At 34.2% G+C, this 22,006-nt stretch overlaps 1 protein-coding gene across 1 annotated transcript; it reads left to right on the forward strand.

Moving 5' to 3' along the window:
* The first annotated feature begins 7,009 nt into the window (after positions 1-7,009).
* On the forward strand, positions 7,010-10,276 carry LOC131660584 (uncharacterized). Its single transcript, XM_058929844.1, has 3 exons — positions 7,010-7,648; positions 9,008-9,275; positions 9,600-10,276. The coding sequence occupies exons 1-3, from the start codon at positions 7,340-7,342 to the stop codon at positions 9,977-9,979; spliced, it is 957 nt and encodes a 318-aa protein (XP_058785827.1). The 5' UTR covers positions 7,010-7,339; the 3' UTR covers positions 9,980-10,276.
* The last annotated feature ends 11,730 nt before the right edge of the window (positions 10,277-22,006 follow it).

The raw sequence follows: 22,006 nt of genomic DNA on the forward strand, positions 1-22,006 counted from the left end.
AAATTCAAAAAATTTTAGACTTATAACTTGGTCGGAAAACTTATTAGAGATAGCTTTATAATACAGTTTTATATAGATAGTTTCCTTTCGGTTATAACAAACTATTCTAAGCTCTTATATATAGGACTATAATTTGTATCATTCAACCCAATCAATACAATACATATTTTATCCTTTTCTCTCATTCTCTATTCTCAACATGTATCAGAGCTTCTTTTTTCCATTTAGCGCTTCCATGACTTCTTCCTTCAATTTTGAGGGTGTTTTTTCCTTTTTTTCAAAACAAACTTTCTCATCTTTGTTAAACTGGATGAGAAGAACTTCAAACAGTGGAAACAATAGATCAAAGGTGTTATCTATGGTCACAAGCTTCAACGCTTCGTGACGACGCCACTAGCTTTTCCGCGTTTTCTTCCCGGCGCAGATCTGGTTTTCGGCGGTGCTTCGAATCCGACCGTCCTTGATTGGGAATAGCAAGATGCGCTCATTTGCACTTGGCTTCTTTCCACTATCTCTGATTCTCTTCTTCCTAAGCTCGTCGATTGCTCATACTCACGGCAGGTGTGGTCTGAAGTTGAGCGCTCCTTCAACACCTTGCTCACTACTAAAGCGCATCAGCTTCGATCGGAGTTACGTCACCTCACCAAAGGATCGCGAACGATTGCTGAATTTGTTGTTCGTGTTCGCAAAATCAGCGAGTCTCTTGTTTCAATTGGCGAGCCTGTTCCCATTCGTAACCTAATCTAAGTTGTTCTTGATGCTCTTCATGAAGAGTATGATGCTATTGTTGCTGCGATCAACAGTAAGGAGGATCTGAGTTCGTTGGATAAGCTTGAATCGAGTCTCCTAGCACACAAATCGTGTCTTGAGAAGAATCAGAAAGCTATTATCACTGAACTTATGTCTATTAATCTCATGCAAGCTCTACCGGTTTCAGCACCGCTTGCGACTGAGATTTCTGGTGTTGATTCGAATCCTAGTTTTCCGGTTGGAACGAGTCATGTTACTGTAAATGCTGAGAACCAAGGTTATGGCTCACATGGTGGTCGTTCTAGTTACGGTGGTGGCCGTTTTGGACGTGGTGGAGGTTGTTTTGGTAGAGTCTCTTGTCAAATTTGTCACAAACCTGGACATGAGGCCTATGTATGGTACCATAAATACTCCTCCTCAGGTGCTCCCTCATATCCTTCACCACAAACTCCCTTCAATCCTTTCATGATGGCTCCCCGATCCCCTTATCCACCTGCCTTTAGATATGCTGCTGCTCCTCCAAGACCAACGACATTCAAACACCCGCCACCTCAAGCATTTCTCACAGGTTCTGATCCAAACATCAATAATCAGTGGTGGTATCCAGATTCAGGGGCGTCTCATCATGCCACGCCTGAGATTTTTAATTTGTCTGTTGCATTTTCATTGTCTGGAACTGATCAAGTATTCATGGGAAACGATCAAGGTTTGTCTATTAACTCTGTAGGTTCCATGAGTTTCTCTGTATCAAATCCCTCTCAATCTTCCTTAATTGCATAATCTTCTTCTTGTTTCTCATATCACTAAGAACCTTATCAGTGTCAGCAAATTTGCTTAGGACAATCGTGTTTATTTTGAATTTCATCCTCAATTTTGTGTTGTCAAATCGCAAGATTCTTCTGAAGTTCTTTTGAGTGGCATTGTTGGAGCTGATGGTCTCTACAGATTTGCCAATCATGTCTCTTCTGTGTCTCAGCCTCATTATCCTAATAAATTTAGTTTAAAATGTAATAGATTTAGTTCAAATTGTAACTCAGTTGCCAATAGCAGCTGTCTCTACTTGTAATGGTGCTTTTTACATAAATAAAAGTGTTTCCAATTTTGTTTTTCAATCTCCTCCCACTGCTTATGTGTCTACTACTCATATTCCTAATTCTTATCAAACAATGCCTAATTCTGACTCTATATCCCATAACAAATATGCTTTGTGGCACACAAGGCTTGGACACCCTCATCATCATGCCCTAATTGAGGTTCTCAAATTATGCCATATTCCCATACCTCAAAAGCCTCCCACTGATTTGTGTCCTGCTTGTTGCTTGGGCAAGTCTCACAGACTCCCGTCTTCATTTTCCATTACCACATATCACCGACCATTTGAACTTGTTGTGTGTGATCTTTGGGGTCCTGCACCTATTACACCCTCTAGTGGCTACACTTATTTTCTCACTTGTGTAGATGCCTTTTCTAGATTTGTTTGGGTTTTCCCACTTAGGTTAAAATATGACACTCTCACCCAATTAATTCATTAAAAAAATATGGTTGAACTCCAATTCAATTGCAAAATCAAAGGGGTTCAAAGTGATGGAGGTGGTGAGTTTAAGCCCCTCCTCGCTAAGTATCTTACCCCCTAGGGATTACTCATAGGTTCACATGTCCCTATACTCACCATCAAAATGGTATAATGGAGAGAAAACACTGCCAAATAGTTGAAACTGGTCTAGCTCTCCTTGCCCACTCCAAGCCCTGTTTAAGTATTGTGATCACTTGTTTGTCACTGTAACCTATCTTATCAATATGTTACCTAGTGCTTCTCTTCAAAATCAGTCTCCTTATTCTCTCTTACTGCTGACTCCTGATTACTCTTGTCTTAGGGCTTTTGGATGTGCTTGTTTTCCCTTTCTTAGGCCTTACAACTCTAACAAACTTGCCTTTAAATCTCAAAAGTGCATTTTCCTCGGGTACTCTTCCATTCACAAAGGCTTTAAATGCCTTTCAGCTGATGGTCATATCTACATCTCTAAAGATGTTCTGTTTCATGAAACTATATTTCCCTATCTAGAGATTTATCCCCTATCTTCCTCTTCTTCCACTCCCACTATCTACTAACTTTGGTTTCCCTCAGCTGCTTCTTCCCCTCCTATTCCAACCTTTAAAGTTCCTCCCTTGCAACATGCTACTCTTGATGCCTCTCCCAATGCCTCTCTACCCTCTATCACCTTTGCTCAATCTATGATTGCTGCTGATCCCTCTCTCTAGCCAAGTCCTCCTCTCCACTCCAGTCATTATCCTCTATCTCAACCTACTTCCTCTCCTATTCCTCATATTCTTTCTGGTCTGGCTGAAGTTAGTACAATTTCTCCTTCCTCCTTACCTGCTTCTCCTGGAAGTTCTGCTTCCACTTTTGTCTCCCTCACCAATTCCGCTCCTATTCCTCCTCCCATCCCCTTAATGTTCACCCTATGCAAACTCGTGCCAAAAATGGCATTGCTCCACGTAGAATTCACCCCACCTTGCTTCTAACTCATATGCAACCTACTACTCTTAAGCAAGCTTTGGATGCTCCTCACTGGTTTCAGGCTATGCAGGTGAAATATCAGGCTCTTTTAAAAAACCAGACTTGGTCATTTGTGGCTCCCTCTGAAGCTAAGAAGCCTATTGGCTGCAAGTGAGTTTTTCGTGTGAAGGAGAATCCTGATGGCACCATTAATAAATACAAGACTGTGGATGGAGTGTGGTGAACCAAGTGAAGTCATTTTTTAAAGAGAATTAGAAAAATATTTCTTTTCAGATTCTCGTTATTTGCAATATCGCCGACCTCAGTTTGATACCTGGCAATATGTTCCACTGTCGACTCATTGTCTCTCCAATGAACTTGGTAAACTTGGGACTTTCCAACTCCTGGGGAGTTCTGTTTGTCGAACATATTTTATCAAGGGAGAAACAAAATTAGGCATTTGTAAGCCCAAATTAAGGTTACTTTGGGCCAAAATTAGTTGGACCATATTCACTATGTTGTTATGCCCCCATAAATTATTTTGTCGGACATTCCTAAGTATTTGGTCAGCATCCTGATTTTGCTGTACCATTACTGGCGTAGGATTATACTGACCAATGTACTCTTTATCCTCTCTATTTGGGTAGGTTTTAGGGGCCGCAGTCCCCCTAGAGGCCCATTGTCAAGTATTTTAACTTGCCTCACATTTAACCCATATAATTTGCCAGCACCTCATAACTTTGATTAGTGTTTGTAATCAGATGGTTAAATATTGTGTTCATTTGTTGGGTCAAAATATTCATCATTCCAAGGTTACTTTCATCCATTTCTTACCTCATAGCCATCATGAATGTTGTATTCGATGATGGTTTTGTTTGAGGGATATAACTTATCCTTGTCGGTCAACCCACATTGTTTATGGTCGAATCCTGAGGAATTTTGGGGATCATAGGGTGGCCATAGTATTATATGTGTATGTTGATGTAATGTTGTAAAGACTTGCCATCATCAATATTGGCATGCCATAAATATAGTCTCTAATGCCTGTTGGCCTTGAGAAAATAGGTTGAAATGGTGACCCAGGATTCCCAAAGATAGGTCTTGTGTCCGTAGGATTAAAAGGGGAATTCCCTGGTGGTGGTTGGGGTACTTCCCCTTGCGACGGTGTCGACGAAACTGTCGTTGTCGAAGCAGTAGCGGTAGATGTTTCGACAGGAGACAAAATCGTTGCATTTTCAATCATCAATCTGACTAGTGTTTTTACCACGTTTTGTGCATTGTTCTGTGGTGGGTTAGAAGTGTTATTGTTATCTATATTCGGACGTGTCATTTCAGGTATAAATGTTCCACTTTTTAAATTCATGCATAAACAAACATGGTAATTATTTTATGCAGAAAGAACAAATCGCAATAGCGAAATACAAATTTTGGAAAAAATAAAAATTTCTGAAAAACTTTTGCACAAGGTCTCATCAGGTGTGCCAATTTGTTTTTTGCGAAATTTGATAAACAACCGCTAGTCTCTTTTTAAAAGTTTACTTGCAGGGTTAACTGGTGAATCCAAGAACGTATTGCATAAGTTCTTATGAGTTTTGTACAAGTTTGTGTAAAATAGTAAAGGATTTCGACGAAGGCGAAATCTTAAGACTAAAGTAAGATAAATAAAGGATAAAAGTGATGGAAACATAAAGGACTTCGACGGTTGTCAAAATCGTACTGAATTGAAAGGAAATGAGCTTGAAATGCAGGGAAGATAAATTTAAAGTAAAATATTTTACATTGAATGGAATTGGTGTTTGAATACATACGTTACACTCAATTGACTCGTTTTTCGCTTGGGTTGGACACTTTGAGTATAGTGAGTTTTTTGTAGTAAATTCAACACACTGAATTCTATCATTATAACTCCTATTTATACAAAATATAAACTAAATGCTTGTAACGTTCTACTCCTAAGGAATCAGCGCGTCATTTGTGCATGCATCTCACATTCACTTCTTCTTCCATGTGCGTCTTTTGATGTAGATAAGAACAAAAGGCAGTTATTTGCCGTCGTTGAAGGTCTCAACCGTCACCGTCAAACTGCTATTTTTGTTATTATGAAACTACTAATTCCCAAATACTATTGTAAACACATAGACTTTGACGCTTTCCTTTTTTGAAATAATCATGTCAAAATGTCTCCATCATGTCTGTCGAAAAAACACCTCCAGAACCATCTAAATTTCACTAAGTGTTTCTTCAATCGCTTTCTTGGTATGCTGAGATTAGAGGATGTCAAAAACCCAGCTAACACTATAACATATGTGTTTGACTTGAGTTTCATTTAAAATGAATTGTAATAATTAGTCAACACAATTCCAACCGCCCATTTCTTGTGCTTTTCTCACCTTTGTGTCAGTCCTCCTTTGAGTATGAACTTTGTTTCTTTTGACATTTCTTTTCGAACCATTTTCTATTTCACTATTGGGTGCTTTAATGTTAGAACCAATCTCTAATACAATTCGAAGTAAATAAATGTCACAAAAAGAGGTTGAACAATGATCTTTTTGAATATTTTGTATAAAGTACTAAAAGAGACCTCTCAACTTATTCTTGGAGAAAAAAAATTAGATGTAACATAAGATAATATGAATATTTTGGATTGTCATTGAAAGTTAAAAATCAATATCTTAAAAAAAGTAAAGTTTAAGAATGATCTCAGAAAAAATTATATTGGTTCAGTCCTCATACAAAAAATTACAATGATTCAGGTTTCTCTTCTCAGAAAGTTGGAGTTGCTTTTTAAAATTTTTCTTTCTTTATTTAGATGGAAGGACTAAGTTTAGGGGAAGTTTTGCCATGCAATGGTGTGATATATCTGGTAAAAGAAGTGGAGGATAAGTACATTATTTTGACTTGGAATTGACTTTATAATATGTCATCATTGAACTCGCCTTCCTTCTCTGATTGCGTTCAAAATCTTATCATATATCGTATTCAAAAAATTTGGTTTACTCCAAAGGTTTAAGTGATCATAGTGTTGTTAGAGTTTTTTTTTATATATTGATGGCGTGTTTGACGGTTGGAGCTCTAGTTGGTTTCCCGTTGGACAGTACTTCGTAATTCTTGTGACTTGTTTGAAGGTTCTTCTTTTTTGGATGTTATTTTACCCTTTGTTTAATTCGAATTTTTTTCCTTTGTTTTGTTGAGTCTATTTTTTCATTTCTATTTCTATTTTGTCACTCTTTATGCCAATTTGCACATTTATTCTCCACGAATCCTCATATACTGTGATACTCTCCACGAATGATTAAAAAACTTTTCATTTATTTTCACATTTTGGTTTATTTAATTTTTAAGAAAACTTATACCATCAAACAAATTTTACATATCAAATTTAAAGATATAAAAAATTATGAAATATTCATGAGCGGGGATAAAAAATAACTACATTTTGATTGTATGGTGGTGAAAAATTATTGTGTCGTGTTTGTTGTATATTCTAGACGTTAATCCTTAATTCTAAGTAACTTGCGTGCAAATTTCGACTTAAATTAACTAATTCAGCACAACAAAAAACCAAATGGTTTACTTTTCTTGTTTATTTTAGCGTTTTCATTTCAATCAAACAATAAATATTTCATCCGATTTCGTTTTAGTTGTTTTAAAAGTTAAAACATAACTTAAATGATAATTACTATTTACTTAATTGCAACATTAATAAAATAAATTAAAACAGTGAAATAATAATCCATATAAATTCTCTAACACGCGATTGTTCTCTTCGTTTCGTTATCTTCTCCGTCTCGTTTCACGTAACCCTAGCTCCGAACAAAACCGCCTCTATCTCATTCTCTTTCTTTCTTCCCCAAACCCTAATTTCAATTTACCCCAATTCCACATTTTCATCTTCTCCCCCAAATCCAAGATCTCAACCACCTCTGAAGCCACGTTCGAATTCCAATATACAAAGAACCGATTCACGATTTTACTCGATTCCGTCACTATTTTGATTTGAACGGACAATATAAAATTGGAGTTATTACTACTGTAATTAACGCTTAAACGCTTAAAACAGTTTTTATTGTTGGTGAATTTTTGTGATTGACAATGGTTGGTGGTGGAAGCAGAAGGGACGATGGTTCGTTGGTAATTAAGAATACCAATGTGTTTGCGGCGCTTGATACTTTGAAGAAGAAGAAGAAATCGGATAAGGAGAAAAAGAGCAAGGCTTCTAAATCGGGGAAATTGGAAGCTGAATCGGATCCCAAGGTGTTTTGGGCTCTGGCACCGTTGAATGCAACTTCGTGGGCTGATGTGGATGATGATGATGATTATTATGCCACCACTGCACCGCCTCAATCTATTTGGCCTGTTTCCGAGCCTCAGGGCAGTGATGATAAACAAGATAATTTTGAGGTTTGTTTGCCCATTTTTTGAAATCTGTTTTTGTTATTAGTGGTGTTGATTGTTTATTTTTACATTGATTTTTGGGATTATGTCATTTTTCTGTTCGGATTCAATTGCTTTTTTTTGTATCATTTTTTTGGTGCATTAGTTATATTGTTGATGGCTATTGATATGTAGGATAGTTTGATCATCATTATGTTTTAATGAATATTCTCACCAAAGATGTGTTTGCACTTTGCGCAATACATGTTCGTTCTTTACGCGCTTACTTGGCTTTGGTTATAGCTATTCTTAATAGGATACCTGGATCATGATTATAGTTGTGTTATATGTCTTTTACTCGCCTACTTGGCTTTGGTTATGACTATTCTTATTAGGATACCTGAATCTTGATGGTTTCTTCAAAGTAGTATTTTTGTCTTTGGGAAGATAATATGGGTTTGTTTAGTTTGTTCTGCTTAGTTTGTTCTAAGGCTATATATTGGCAATTAGAGTTCCTTTGAGTGATAATGATTAACTTTGGACTGTCTATCACATGTTTTTTTTTTTATGTGCTAAATGCCGGTGATATAAGTTTGCAGTGATTTGCCTATATGTGTTTTCTTGGTGTGCTTTAGTTTGTTCTAGTGCTGTATATTGGCAATTAGGCTATGTTTGGGAGTTTGGAGGGGAAGGGAGGGGAGGGTTTTGAAAAATAGGAGGAATTGGGTGAAAAGGATAAAAAGATTTTGGGTAGGAGGGTTTTGGAGGGTTTGAGTTTATTCATAATACCAAAAACCCCATAAAATGGGGGAACTCAAAAATTGTATTGTAGGAGGGTTTTGGGGGGTTTTGAAGGGTTTACATAAATTTTCCAAATATCTTTTAGGTTGTTATACTATTTTAAAAATTAAAAATTTACTAATGATAATAACTCTTTTATCATTCTAAACAAAATCATATTTTCAAAAAATGTCAAATATTTTCCTACATTTTTTTAAAATTTTGTTTTTGGAAGCCTTCCCCTCCCCTCCCCTCCAAACTCCCAAACATAGCCTTAGAGTTCGTTTGAGTGATAATGATAAACTTTAGACTGTCTATCACATGTTTTTTGTGCGCTAAATGCCGGTGATATACGTATTCAGTGATTTGCCTGTGTTTTCTTAGTGTGCTTTAGTTTGTTCTAGTGCTATATATTGGCAATTAGAGTTCGTTTGAGTGATAATGATAAACTTTGGACTGTCTTTCACATGTTTTTTTATGTGCTAAATTCCAGTGATATAAGTATGCAGTGATTTGCCTATGTGTTTTCTTGGTGTGGTTTATTGCTTTATATGGTGTGATAAATCTTATGCTGTTCCAAATTTGATACTTAACAATTTTTAACAGGAGACTGAGAGTGAGGAAGATATTTTAGACGAAGGGGATGAGGAGGAGGAAGAGCAAGATCATGAACCAGAACCAGAGCACGATGTCAAACCTGAACATGAGCCTAAGAAGCATGCTGAAGTTCCTGTTGTACCAAAGGAGGCGGAACGGCAACTCTCCAAAAAGGAAAGGAAGAAAAAGGAACTTGAAGAGCTTGAGGCTCTTTTAGCTGATTTTGGAGTTGCACCGAAAGAAAGTAATGACGGTCAAGGTCAAGAGGAGTCACAAGGTAGTTTATTTAGAGATGTTTGGTTCATTATTGCAGGACTACTGTTTATTTTTGTGAGTCCAGGTCATTGATTTGTTGTTGTTCATGACTTTGTTCTACACTATTGGTCTTTCCCCATTTGGATATTTCCTGCTTTTGTTCAAAGATCTACCCCCATTTTCTTTTTTTTTTGCTGACAGGTTTTCTGTTTCAACTATGAGTTGTTGTATTCAAGCATTTATAGTTTTTTTTCCTAAGAGAAGAATAATATGTGTGCATATCTAGATGCAATAACTCCAGGAAGCTTATTGTTGATTTCTTCTAATTGAAAATTTGTAATTGCAGGCGCATCGCAGGACAAGAAAGGTGTTGATGGGGATGTAGATGGTGATAAGAAAGAAATCGTTGCAGAATCCAAGAATGCCAAAAAGAAGAAAAAGAAGGATAAAGCTTCCAAGGAGGCAAAAGAATCCAACGGTCAGCCCAACAGCTCAGAAACAAACAACAGGCCTGATACTGGCACTGAAAATGCAGAGGAGGATCCATCTGTTGTCGATGTGAAAGAGCGTATTAAGAAAGTTGCTTCCATGAAGAAGAAGAAATCTAGTAAAGAAATGGATGGTGCTGCTAGAGCTGCTGCTCAAGAGGCTGCCGCAAGGAATGCAAGGCTTGCTGCAGCAAAGAAAAAGGAGAAGAATCATTATAACCAACAACCTGTGCGGTAAAATAACCTTGCCCTCCTTTACATCAATACAGGAATTTGTATTCCTTGTTCATATGATGATTCTGAATAAGCAGTTGGTTTAAGGATCTTGGTGACTACTAGTAGTGGTATTGCAGTGAATCTGAGATATTGTCAAAGTTTTTTGGATTTGTGCTGTTTAATTGTTATAGACTCACATTTTGGCACATAAAATTTTAGCTTAAAAATTTACATGTACTACGTTTTTGTGTAATGGGGTTCTTAATGGCCTCGTCGAATGGCGGATCAATTAGTTAGAACTGAGAGAAGTTGAAGTATACTCTTGAATGTGCTGTGTTCCTGCTTATATTGGAGTATTAGTAGATTTTTGTTTTGGATTCAAACATAAAACTTGTTATTTGCAACGTGTTTATTAGTTAAATTGTTTTCATATATGTTACATAAGTGTTTTTTTTTTTAAGAACTTATGAAAATAAGCTAGCAACAGCTTGTATACAATATCATAACTTGTTTTTGTAAGATTTTCAAAATCTTCTCACAATACTTATGTTTGGGGATAAGTTCAAATAAATTTTTTATCTCCTTATTTTTAAATTAAAATTGTAGTTCTTTTTTACTACCTTTTAGATATTTTAGTCCTAGTCATTTTTTCTTAAAACAATTCTTCAATCTGTACTATTCTATAGAACTTTTATTTAATAGTAAGCTCATGAAAATTTACTTAGGTTCAATGTACAATAGTTTAGTCTTGTAATTGAATTCAATAATTGTCTAAGGGGGTGTTTGTTTCGGAGATACAAATGTTATTCCTGGGAATGTGATATTGGAATTCACATATTCCTTTGTTTGTTTCAAGTATTGATAAATTATTTCCGGGTACTTTTTATTCCCAGAAATAAATTTTGTTCATGAGTTTCTTCACTTTTATTTCCATGTAAAAGGATGGAAATCTTACATTCCCATGGGAATATAAAATAACCAACCATAACTTCCCACTCTCATATTATTTTAACACATTTACTTTTTAATTTTTAATTTTTAAAATTCAATTAAAACAAAATCTAAAAATATTCCTAGAAACTTTATTCATTTGCCAAACACATTGATAGGAATAAAGTTCCAAGCAATAATATTCTTAGGAATAATATTCCCAGGATTATAATTTTAATGCTTCAAACAAACACACCCTAATAGTTAGAAACAGTTACAAGAGTTCTAACTAACGGTAGTCTAACTAAAAATTGACCAATATGTGTATGTTCTTAGACATTATTTACTATAACAGGGCATCGAAAGGATATATAATTAGACTCGAGTTAGTGTAATTAAACTATTTGAAATAAATAAATTCATTCATAGATTTTGAGAGCATCATGATTAATATTCTATATTCTAAGACCATTTACAATGGTTTCAACACTCAACACCCACTTTTTCAACTCCCAACACTCCACATCATTTTCTCTCTCTTCCACCTAATAACTCAACACTCATTCAACTTTTTCACTCAACACCATACCCCACCACTTTTTATTTTCATATTCTTATTTAAAATTTATTTTTATTTTTATGATTACATAAAATTACAATTATCGATTAAAATTAAATTAAAATAATAAATACTTAACAATTTATTTTTAAATTTTTTGTAATAAAAACAAAATTTATTTAAATAATTGGATACGATACAAATCATATTAAATTAAATTAAAATACAACACACAAGTAACATAATTAGTACGTTACAAATAATTTAAAATGCAATACAACACATAAGTAACGTAATTAGTACGATACAAATAATTTAAAATGCAATACAACACACAAATAATTCAATCACAAAACATTTCATTTCACTAAAAAAAGACACTTAACTTCAAAATAAACACTAATAGAAAGATAATAATAAGATTAAGATAGTGAAAAACTTGGTTTTTTTTTTCTGTGTCCAAATCAAATGAATCAAGTCTCTATTTATAGAGAAAAAAAAATCATGAATTTTGGTAAAAAAAATAAAAATAAAAAAAATAATTTGCAACGAAATAATTGAGTTCAAAGTATTAAATGGATAAAAATCTGGCCAGCCAGTCACAAACAGCCACGTGTCAGACTCAATTGTGTTGAGTTTTCTCAACACCTCTCTCTTCCACCTCACACTCAACACTACTCTAAACACCCATTGGAAGAGATTTTGCATGTTGAGTTCAACTAAACACACCCATTGCACATGGTCTAATATGATATCAAGTGAGTCAGTCTACCAGCGATGCGATATAGTAGTAGGTATCATTTTAATATGAGTTATTAAATCTTTTATCGATTATAAGCAAAAGAAATGTTGAATACATAAGAGAATCTGTTTATACATCCAATATCTTATATTTTGGGAATTGTTTCTCCCACTATAAGTGGTGGAGAAACACCATGTAAAATTAAAAAATGGCTCTTTGAATATGGAAGTACATTTTTGAACGCATCATTTTCATATAAAAATATATTTTAGGGGAGACACACCTTCATTTTTTTCAAAATTTAGCTCATAAATGTATCTCCAGACACGCCTCTTCAAAGATTTTGTTTATTTAATAATTCCGTGACAAATTCATATGTATACTTTCAAATTTGTGAAATGAGAATTTTAAAAATGCCACTTTTGCATGTCAGTGACAATTTTGGACGTACATTTTCGAAAATGTTATGCGAGAAATTTAATAAAACAACACCTTGCATGTTCTTCTTCCTCATGATCAAAGTATCTTTTTTCTCTCAAAACCTTTAAAAAACATTATTTCATTCTTAATCAAATGTTACACTCCAAAATATCATTCTTGTGTTTTATCGCATCAAAAAAGTAAAATAAGTAGGAATTCAACACAATGTACATGTATTTTCTTTCTCATTACATTGAACAAATTATAAATGTTAAGGGTGATATTAACCGTGGTTATCAAGCTATTTAAATTTTGTTTGATAAAGGAGAGGAAAATCATACTTGTCCTGTCAACAACTTATAGTTGAAGGTGCATAAAGAATCATACACAATGTTATACGAAAAAAAAGAATATTTTGATGCAATTTATGAATCTCTTATTCCTTGCGTTAGCGATTCGACACCAGAGAAGAAATGGACGCGCTTCACTGAAATCGATCATCTTATAACAATTGTATATAATCGGGTGTGTATTGATCTGACAAGATACATGTTGTCGGAAATATTTTTTTTCACTGTGGACTGCCTCATCTCAAAATCCAACTGATCGAATTATGTGTATTGGACGACTTACTTAATCATTGTATTTTGTTCAAGTTTATTTGAAATCGGGATGAATTTAACACTATGTATTTCAATGAGGTTATATTTCTCTTAAAGTAGGATGTTTATTTGAGGATTTTGTTTCTCACTTGTCATGCATTCTTCCTTCTATTTTACATATAACAATATATATGCTTCACCAACATCTTCATTTGAAAGTTCTTCATCGCTGGATTCACCATCATTTTGACCATTTATCTTGTGTCCTAAACGGACCGTAAAAAGACATACATTGTTATCCTTTTCTTCTTCACACTCATCTTTATAATCTTCATCTAAAAGATTAGTACAGTGTCATGTCTTTTGCTTTCGAAGGAAGTTGGTGCATTCTGCCTAGATGTGGCCGAAACCTTCACATTCATGTTATTGTTTCCCCTTACCTTTGTCCAGATTGTATCCATCTTTGATTCTGCGCCGAGGGATGAATTCTTTTGTATTGTGAGGAACTTTACCTTTCATGTTTGTCATGACATTGTTTCTAGAACGTCTGTCAAGTCTTCTCATTTCTTTTCCAAATTTCATTGAAAGTAAAGCAATAAAGTTGGACAGGTTGACATCAGAATCATCTACTTCTTCCTCCTTGTTTACTTCCACATCAACCTAACTTTGTTGCTTTTCTTTTTAGTTTTGCCACTATTAGCCATTTCAAAAGTCAGCAACAAACCAATAAATTCATCCACTTTGATTGAACATATGTCTTAAGCTTCCTTTATTACTGTAACTTTCATGACAAACTTCTTTGGATGTGATATGAGGATTTTTCTGGACAGTTTTTCTTCAAACATTTTTTCACCAAGGGAAAACTAGCATTTTTCTTTGTCATGAACACGAGCATAGAAGTCAATTATGATTTCATCTTTCTGTATTCTCAGGGTCTCAAACTTGGTGGTGAGAAGTTGAACTCTTGATATATGAACTTTTGAGGTTCCCTCATGATCATATTTGATAATCTCGCATGCTTCTTTGCCTTTAGTACACATCAAGGCAAAACACATTTTTGTCAACTCCATTGAATATGGCGTTGAAAGTATAAGAATTTCCATGAGATTCATCATCTTCATCTTTGGACCAATCTACTTCTGGATGTAGGGATTGGGTCCCATCATTAGCAATATGTGGAACCGTGTTTTGCAGGTGATAGACCTTTAACCAAGACATCAACTTTTAATGATGACAACTATAAGGACAACTAATGATAAGTCAATCACAATACTTAAACGGTTAAATATGAAAACCCAAGTGTTGTGGTTTGATGAACTTGACTATCAGAAGAAGGAAAACAAAGTGGAAATAATCTAAAGCCTCAAGTCAGTGAACTTAAGTAGTTAATATAGTATCTAACAAAGGGCAAGTAGAAAAGGATTTAATTTCATAATTTAGTAAGTGAGTGAACTTGTGTAAGAAAATAGGCTTTTGCATAATAGTATAAGGCTACAAGCGCGCACGCACACACACACACACACTAAAACCTTTTTTCAAATGATTTCACAAAAGAAAACCCTTTGAAAAACACATGGAAGTTTCATCAGATGAATCAGGAGAAGTCAAAATAGCCATGAGCGAAATTTTGACTTTTCTAATCGATTATATCAAATAGCCAATTAATTAGAAATGCACAAACTTGATGCCCAATATAGTTTGAATGCACTTTAATTCTATACAACGACTATATATTTTAAACTTCCATTTTGAGAACTTATAATCGATTGTTATTAATATCTAATCGATTAACATTTTTGTCTAATCGATTAGCTAGCGGTAAAAAGAGTTAAATGCAAATTCCATTTTGGGCATACCTCTTGCATATAAATAGATGCCTCATTTCTCATTTAAAATCATATAGAATCTTATTTTGACTCTTTCATCTCTCACACACTCTCTTTAAAGTTTTATTTAATTTTCTCTTACTAGAGGTCATAACCAAATATTTTGTGAGAAAAGTTCCTTTGTGAGTGAGGATACTATTGTAATTTTGGAAAGGATAAAATTGTAAAATTCACCAAAGGAATATTTTGTATACACCTTGGTTAAATGCTATCCAATTAGGGATTATTTAAAGTTCAAAGCTAAACCCGATAAAAGTTTAGGTTTAGGGATTGTATGAGCATTCCTAGGTTTTGGTTGAAGATTAGCCATTGTTAAACTCCTCATTGGTTCTTGGTTAGCCTGGTCACAACCAAGATAGGTTGAAGATTAGCCTGATATTAAAATATTCATATGTTAGAGATTAGCCCGGTCAAAATCTTGTAGGTTGTTTAGTTTGTCTTGGTAAAACCAAAAGTATTGAGCTTAGATATTTTGGAACTTGAAGACTACCCGCTCCAAGGTCTGTGTTCGTGGAAAGGATACTAATTGCTTTAATGCACTGTTGGGAAGGAAGATTGACCACTTCACTCTCAACAATATATTGAAGAAAAGACGCAAACACCCATATCTATCGTCTTATAATATTTGGTTGAAGATCAACCATCATTTCCTTGTATAAGAGGGTTCGTGAGTATTTCCTACTAAAAGCTCTCAACTATTATTGGAAACCATGAAGATCAATTTTTGGGGACATGACTAAGTTATTTTTTACTGAACCTGTATAATTCTTGGTGTTCTTCTTTCATTAACTATTTAATTTATGCAATTTACTTTCTGCTGCCTAGTTTTTTGAAAATGTTTTTAAACTGATTTAATTTGCCAAAAGTTTTCAAAATCATGTTTTTCCAAGACACAAAATTCACCTCCTCTTACGTGTGAATTCTCAAGTCCAACAAGTGGCATCAGAGCCTAACTTCTGTTTAAAGACTAATTGTCTCAGAAGGAAGATGACTTCTGATACAAGATCTTTGTTAAATTCACCACCATTTTTTATAAATAGAAATTTTTATATTTGGCAAGATAAATTCATAATTTTCTTGAAAACTTATATCATAAATTATGGAAAATAATTATAGAAGATCTGGTTTACCCCTTTCATCAAATAGATGATGAAGTAGTGAATAAACCCTATTATCTTTGGACCGAAGAAGAAAAGAGAAAGATTGATATGGATCTTAAAACCAAGAAGTTTTTTAATAATGTATTTAGATGATAGTAAACTTTTTACTGTTTTTTATTGTAAAGCCGCCAAGAAAATGTGGGATACTCTTAAAAAGATATATGGAGTTTCTCCGAGTATGAAACTAGAGGAGATGAACACACAAGATGAAGAAGACGTAGATATTAGTCATTGATGTTCTTATATTGTTAGAAATATAGGAATTTTAGTTGGAAACTGTTTTTCTAACAAATATCTAAGAATTAAGAATTGAAAAATTAATCCAACTCTTAAATCTATAGATAGGAGGCTTCATGAATTTTAGAAAAAATCAAGAAAGAAATCATAGAGAAGATGAACGAGCTTATTCAACTACTTAAATATGAACAAATGCAAGAATCATCATCCTCATCTTGCTCATATCATACAACTCCAGTTCAATTCTTTGAAATAATGTACTCAGCCGTTGAACGACCTCTTGTTCAAGGAACGACAAAGAAGATGAAGAAGTTTCTTCAACATTTGAATATCAATCCCGTGGAGAAACATAAAAGAATCTTCTTCCAACATAGAAGATAGAATATCTTAAAGGCACCCAATGAGGGACATACGTTTTCAAAATTGGAACATAAAGATCTCAAAAAAGAGAAGTTTTTAGTATATAAAGGTACTCACAGTAAGAAAACTGCACACTTGAAATCTTTTTACTTTAAACTAAAAAGATAAAAAGGTAATCACCTTAGATCTTTTATGACTAATGCACATGGGCTCAAGAAGATGATATGGGCACTAAGGGTGAAACCTTAAGTGTTTTACATGAACTTTTTTCAACTTGAAGTCTAAATGATTATTTGAAGAAACTGTACAAAACATCAGTATATTCTAGGAGTATACACAATTTATGGAATTCTTTGACGATGATGGCAAATGTCAACACAATTTATGGATTTACCAACTATCGCATCCAACGATGCCTGCAGAAGGATACACCATATAGTGTCTTCCCTTTAAAGAAATATATATCAAATAATTTTTGATAAAGGAGGTAAAATTATTTTAAGGTTGAAAAGCTCAGGAAAATTTTATTAAACCCTTAAAATAATAATTTTAATTACTTGCTCATTTAAAATAAATTATTTCTAATCCATAAAATGAGATTTTTTAGCAAAAGGGGTGCAAATATTGACAATGGGGTGCATAAGAATGGAAAATCCAACAAAAGCCCAACAATGCATAAAGAATGCTAAAATACGATGTTCTAATTGATTAGCACATATTGCTAACCGATTAGAAAAGCTTGGCTGGTGTATTTTTAGATTAAATTCAAGCATACCTTGCGCGTCAAGTAAATAAGATCTCAACATTTATGTAGATCTCGCCAAAATATTAAACACGGAAGAATCTAATCGATTAGAGGAATATTTAATCAATTAGAATACTCAAAAAAGGATAACTGCATTTGATTTTTGAACAGCATAATATGCACTTAAAGGTTGCCTATTCCACATGCTCAAATCCTCCAGGAGACACACTATAAAATGGTATTCTCTTTTCATTCTCTCTTGCGTCTCTTTCTTATTTTCCTATATCCTTTTATGTTGTGAGATCTTTCTCTTGCCATGAAATCCACCATGTCATCCTCAAGCAAACAAACCAAGGAAGTACCAAAACATTTCCTCTTTGCTGGCCAAATCAATAACAAAGAAAAAGAAACTGGCCAAATCAATCACAAAGAAAAAGTGATAATACTAACCAAAAGAGTAATTCAACCTTGGTGCTTAGAACCAAGTCTACTAAAAGGTCATAAATCCTATCACCAAATCTTCCAGGCCTCACTTAAGGAATTTTTTACCCAAACACCAAGAAAAACATTCCCAAACCTAGTAAGAAAATTCTATCTTAACCTAAAACTCATAGGAACGTCCCTTGAAACTTCTGTTAAAGGAGTAGAAATAGTCATTCCATAAGGATCATATCGGAATGATTTTTGAAATACCTTTTGAAGGATTGACGTATAATCTAGACAAACCAATAGGCTTCAAAAATTCCAAACATTCATTGCCATTAACTCTCTTGTAATTAAATCCATGGAAAAGAATAAGGTTCCTTTCAGATCCACTAACTTGAAACCAAAAGTTAGAATCCTCCATTACCTCATCACTAGGATCTTGTTTCCAAGAGTTATAAACCACACACACACACAGATATATATATATATATATATATATATATATATATATATATATATATATATATATATATATATGTTATTAAAGAAGACATAGTACCCTTGTGGCTCCTAACCCAATAAATACTAACCAATTGGATGGAAGGAATACTCAAACACATGATCAGATGTAGGGAAATCCCAACCGCTGGAAACCTTACAGACAATGATCTCAAAACTTCTAAGTACCTTCAACATAACCAAATTTGGAGTCAGAAGACTCAACAAGCCACATAATCACGCACACCGTTCTAAATGAAATTAGAATCTGCATTAAGCACAAAGAAATAGAAGAAGACTCGTCATGTAAGGAAGGAATGGAAGACAAACCAATGGAGAAGGAGAACACGAAGATGGATAAAATCCTTAATCTCTTCCAGACCATAATCGAGGATGTAGAGAAACTCATAGCAAGGAATGGTGAAAATTATGGCATAGAATAGAGTCACTTATGTGTCAGTTTGTAGTTATTATTTTTTTATTTGTACTTTCAATTCAACAAATTTCCATTCTACATTTTGAATTTCGCAATTCGTATGCAACTTCCCTTATGTAACTTGAATCTTTAGCAATGGAATATTTTTCTTTATTAAATGCCTAAAATACCCTTGTTTCGCATATTTATTTCTTGCAATGCTTCTTTACCCGCCTTTTTTTATTTTGACAAAGGAGGAGAAGTATACTCCCGGTCTCGGGGGGTGGGGGTGGGTATATTCTCTAATCTAACTTAGGGGGAGTTTATCACTTCAAATATATCCATATTGTTTCCTTTACCACCTCTCATGAGAGATGTGTTGTCATCATAAAATGGGGGAGAATGTGGAACCTTGTTTTGTAGGTGATAAACCTTAAACCAAGACATTAATTTTTTATGATGACAACTATAAGGACAACTAATGATAATTCAAGCACAATACTTGAACGGTTAAAGACACAAACCTAAGTATTATGGTTTAATGAACTTGACTATCCGAAAAAGCAAACAAAGTGGAAATAATCTAAAGCCACAAGTGATCTCAAGCAGTGTCAACTCAAAAGATAGTATCTGACAAAGGGCTTGTAGAAAAGGAGTTAATCTCCTAATTTAGTAAGTGAACAAAATTATGTAAGTAAAGGGACTTTTCTGTAAAAGTATAAAGCTATAAACACATACTATAACTTATTTTCAAATGATTTATCACAAGAAAACACTTTGAAAAACATATGGAAGTTGTATCCGATGAATCAGTAGCAATCAAAATAGCCATGGGCAAAATTTTGACTTTTCTAATCGATTATATCAAATAGTCAATCGATTAGAAATGCACCAACATGAGGCCCTAACTAGTTTGAACGCACCTTGACTCTATACAACGACTACATACCTTAAACTTTCAATTTGAGAACTTATAATCGATTAGTTTTTAATATCTAATCGATTAGCATTTTTGTCCAATCGATTAGCTAATAGTAAAAATAGTTAAATGCACATTCTATTTTGGGCACACCTCCTGCCAACAAATAGATGCCTCATTTCTCATTTCAAATCATCCAGAATCGTGTTATGACACTTCCATCTCTCACACTTTCTCTCTCTAATGTTTTATTTAACTTTATCTCACTAGATGTTATAGCCAAATGATTTTGTGAGAAAAGTTCTTTTATGAGCGAGGATAATGTTGTAATTCTAAAAAGGGTATAATTGTAAAATTGACCAAAGGAATATTTTGTATACTCCTTGGTTGAATACTGTCGAATTAGGGATTATTTGTGGTTCAAATCTAGACCCGATAAAAGCTTAGATTTGGGGATTGTGTGATCAATCCTAGGTTTTGGTTGAAGATTAGTCATTGTTTAAATCTTCATTGACTCTTGGTTAGCTTAGTCAAAACCAAGATAGGTTGAAGATTAGTCTGGTATTAAAATCTGCATAGGTTAGAGATTATTCCGTTCAAAATCGCGTAGGTTCTTTGGTTTGTCATGGTAAAACCAAAGGTATTGAGCTCAAATATTTTGGAACTTGAAGACGTACCGCTCCAAGGTCCGTGTTCGTGGGAAGGAGACTAACAGCTTCAATGCGCTATTGAGAAGGAAGATTGACCACTTCATTCTCAACAATATATCGAAGAAAAGGCACAAATGCCCATATTTATCATCTTGTAATATTTGGTTGAAGATCAACGATCTTTTATTTGTATAAGGGGGTTCGTGATCCTTTTTTACTAAAAGCTCTCAACTATTATTGGAAACTCTCAACACTAATTCTTGAGGACAGGACTAAGTCGTTTTTTACTGAACGTGTATCATTCTTGGTGTTCTTCTTCTCTTAATTATTTAATTTATGCAATTTACCTTCCGCTGCCTAGTTTTTTGAAAATGTTTTTAAACTCTGATTTAACTTGCCAAAAACTTTCAAAACCAAATTTTTTCAAACTACACAATTCACCCTCTCTTGTGTGTGAACTGTGAAGTCTCAAGTCAAACATAATAACAATTGGATGTGTCCATCCTTTGATGACAACCTTCCATGTTTTGTTGTACATGAATTTGAGGAAAGCTATCATGCGCACATTTCAATAGTCATATTTTGTGCATCTAGAATAGGTGGCCGGCAAACAGATTCTCCTTCTTAGTCTTTATCCATTTGAACAGAACTTGTAAGTTCCTTGGAGCTCACCCAAGCAGGTCAGGATGCCTACTCTGATGACAATTGAAATTATGTTCGCTTTCTGAAAAGATGTATGCAACGACGAATCAAACGGCTTGGATACTACTATGATTGATAAATTAGATAATTCCACCTCTGTAGCATTACCAACCGTCTAGATCAATCAGGCGACTGACAGCGATTTACATTGCATTCACCACTTTTGGTTAAAAGTGCTCCCACTATATAAGGGAAAACATGTCATTCGCAGGTATTCAAATTCATTCTCACTCTAACATCACTTTTCATTCTCTCACTAACTTAGGCGTTAAAGTGCTAATCTTGCAAATCAGTCTCATCTCCACCGTATCAGAAGACCAAGATCCTCGTAGCGAAGCACTGTTTCATCGTTCATTGAACAACTCTGGTTCCACAACAAAATTAATTAAAATAGGTGTTTCTCTATCCTCGTCTAAACACATGTATTTCTTTATCCTGTCTAAAGCAGATAATTCTACCTCTAAAGGATTACTAACTGTCCAGATCAACCTAATGGTTGACTATGATCATGTCTTCACTCTTCGCGTTCGATTTCAACCACTCCCATTGTATAAGAGGAAATACGCATCATTCTCAAGCATTCACGTCTATTTTTCACTTTCATATTACTTTTCACTCTTCCATTAATTTGAATGTTAGAATGTTAACTTTTCAAGTCATCTCTCTCTCTCCACCACACTGAAAGTTCACAGTTACTGTAATGAAACGCTACTTCACCGTTTATCGAGAAACTTTACTTTCGCAACGATAACATAAATTATACAATTTCTTTCTATAGAATAATATTGAAGGGAATAA

The sequence above is a fragment of the Vicia villosa genome, linkage group LG3 (genome assembly GCF_029867415.1).
Source record: "Vicia villosa cultivar HV-30 ecotype Madison, WI linkage group LG3, Vvil1.0, whole genome shotgun sequence".
Classification (NCBI taxonomy): Eukaryota; Viridiplantae; Streptophyta; class Magnoliopsida; order Fabales; family Fabaceae; genus Vicia; species Vicia villosa.

Bases quoted from the DNA above. Each gene is read 5' to 3' on its own strand.
- LOC131660584 (XM_058929844.1), top strand. From the start codon at position 7,340: ATGGTTGGTGGTGGAAGCAGAAGGGACGATGGTTCGTTGGTAATTAAG. The intron at 7,649-9,007 runs GTTTGTTTGCCC...AATTTTTAACAG, and splicing joins ATAAACAAGATAATTTTGAG to GAGACTGAGAGTGAGGAAGA. The intron at 9,276-9,599 runs GTAGTTTATTTA...TTGTAATTGCAG, and splicing joins AGGTCAAGAGGAGTCACAAG to GCGCATCGCAGGACAAGAAA.